Source organism: Acanthisitta chloris, unplaced genomic scaffold, assembly GCF_000695815.1.
Source record: "Acanthisitta chloris isolate BGI_N310 unplaced genomic scaffold, ASM69581v1 scaffold7304, whole genome shotgun sequence".
Classification (NCBI taxonomy): Eukaryota; Metazoa; Chordata; class Aves; order Passeriformes; family Acanthisittidae; genus Acanthisitta; species Acanthisitta chloris.
In genome coordinates, this window is record NW_008670872.1 from 1 (window position 1) to 2,201 (window position 2,201).

General features: G+C 56.4%; 1 protein-coding gene across 1 annotated transcript in view; it reads right to left on the minus strand.

Annotated features, from left to right (window-relative positions):
- Window positions 1-1,091: 1,091 nt before the first annotated feature.
- FAM214B (family with sequence similarity 214, member B) overlaps window positions 1,092-2,201 on the minus strand; it is a gene marked incomplete at its 5' end in the record, with an annotated part of 5,346 nt that continues 4,236 nt past the window's right edge. The window contains 2 exon segments of the mRNA XM_009073858.1: window positions 1,092-1,245; window positions 1,577-1,782. Coding sequence (XP_009072106.1) covers window positions 1,092-1,245; window positions 1,577-1,782 — 360 coding nt within the window.

Here is a 2,201-nt window from a genome sequence, read left to right on the forward strand (position 1 = left end):
CACCACTAGTGACCAGCCATCAGCTGGATATGGCACCATTCACCATCTGGGCCTGGCCATCCAGCCCAGTTCTTAACCCAGCAGAGTGCACCTGTCCAAGCTGTGGGCTGCCAGCTTTTCCAAGAGTGTGCTATGGGAGACAGTGTCAAAGGCTTTGCTGAAGTCCAGGTAGACTACATCCACAGCTTTTCCCTCATCCACTAGGCAGGAAAGATGACTACACCCTGCTGCTAGGAAGGGGTTGGTATTTAAATACAGCTCCTCCTTTTTAAAAAAGCAAGGCTTAGTCTAAACTTGGTTGATGAAATTTCCTTAGCTAGAGTATGTTGGACCAAACCAGATACTGAGGTCAGGCTGATAGGCCTGTGATTTCCAGGATCCTCCTTGCAACCCTTTTTGTGAATTGGTGTGACACTCGCCAGCTTCCAATCAGGACAACCACATACCTCCCCAAGCTGCTTGGAGTGGGTCTGTCCCCACAGAGCTGGTGCCCAGCAAGGCTCAGCCTCTCCCAGTGCTTTAACACAGCCTTGGCCTGAGAGCTGCACCCTGGCCAACAGCTGGGTCACTCCCTTCCCAGGCTGAAGTGACCTATCCCCAAGTCATCCTGACAGTCCCCTCAGCCCTGCCACAACATGGGCAGCCCCATGCTGACAGAGTTGGGGAGAAGAACAAGCACAGCACTTCCGGTCCTCTGCAGAAGCCTCCTCTGTGCTCCCAGCAGCAATAAATACTAATAAATACAAAACTCTTCCACACCTTCTGCTCCCAGCCCCGGTACCAGCATGGGTGGTGTTGCCCACAGCCCCAGCCCAACTCTTCACTCCCCCACCCCCAGGCACAGCCAAACCTCCAAGCTGGGAGCAGCACCAGCAGAAGGCTTGGGCATGTCCCTGGGGTGCCTGGGCTGCCCCTCTTGATGAAGTCCCTTCAGTGATCCCAGCCGTGCCGCAGGGCATGGTGTCCATGCTGGTCAGGATGCACAGGGAGGGTGGTATCTCAAAGCACTGCTTGTTTGCTGGCCCTTTGCTCATCTGTTCCCAAAGTGCTGGGCTGGAGGTGCTCCAGCAGCCCTTGGGGAGTGAAGAATGTCAGGCCCGAGGTGAGTAGCAAGGGTTTCTGGGCATCTCTGTGAAGGACTTCAGTTCATAGGAGATCCCCGAATCAACTTCGATCGACTTGCGGGAGAAAAGCAGCCGAATGTCATCATTAAGGTAGATCTTCCCCGACTTGGAGCTGTGAAACCTGAGTGGAGACGAGAGTAGGGCAGAGGGTCGTCAGGCTCCCAGGCAATGGCAGGAGAGCCTCAGTCAGGGCATAAACCCCTTGACTACGTTGACCCCTGGTCAAGGTGGCCCTGTACCAGTTGCCTTCAGAGGGACAGAAACAGCTGCCCCTGGGCAGGGTGGCAGCTCAACCTCCCAAAAAAGCAGTCGGTCCCTGCTCCTTCCCAGGGTGAAAGAATCAGGCTGCCACCCTCTGCTCTCTCCTCAGACTTGGGGGAGGCAGGGACACATGGGAGAAGAGCCCAGGGGTGAGCCTGGGACAGGCAGCTCTCTCTCACAGCATGTTTTACCTTAGATGCATCAGGTAGCAGAGGACCCTGCGGGGTGGGCTGGTGCCCAGTGGGTCACTGGAGGCCATGGTGGCCCCCTCTTCCTCCCCCACAGGCACCAGGAAGATGCGATGGCGTAGAAAGGTCATGTGGCTGGCTGGCATATCCTGGAAGTCGTATGTCACCAAGAACATCTTCACCACAGTCTTGTTGGGGTTAAATAAGGTCTAGGGGCAGAGGGGTAGGGGGTGAGATTGGGAAGGGCACAGGAATGAACCCAAACAGTAGGGATGGGATATCTGGGAGCAGAAGCAGCCGACCCAAGGATCCAGAAGGCCCCACACCACTCCCAGGCTTAGCCTGAAGGTCACAGGCCAGTCCTTTACACCCATCTCCACACCTGTGCTCCCCTCCCATCAGATCCCATGCCCACTGCACATACACACTCTCCTGCCAAAATCCTGTCCCTCCTCACTAGCCCCTTCCTTCTCTGCATCTCTTGTGTCTCTGCCAGTGTCCCGGGACCCCGTGCTCCCTTCTGCTGTGCTGTCTTGGTGGCCGTGTACCCTCACTGCACGAGCTTTCTGGCTGTTGCCCTGCCTAACAACATAATGGAGCACACCTGTCCCGGAGGGGCAACGGGAGC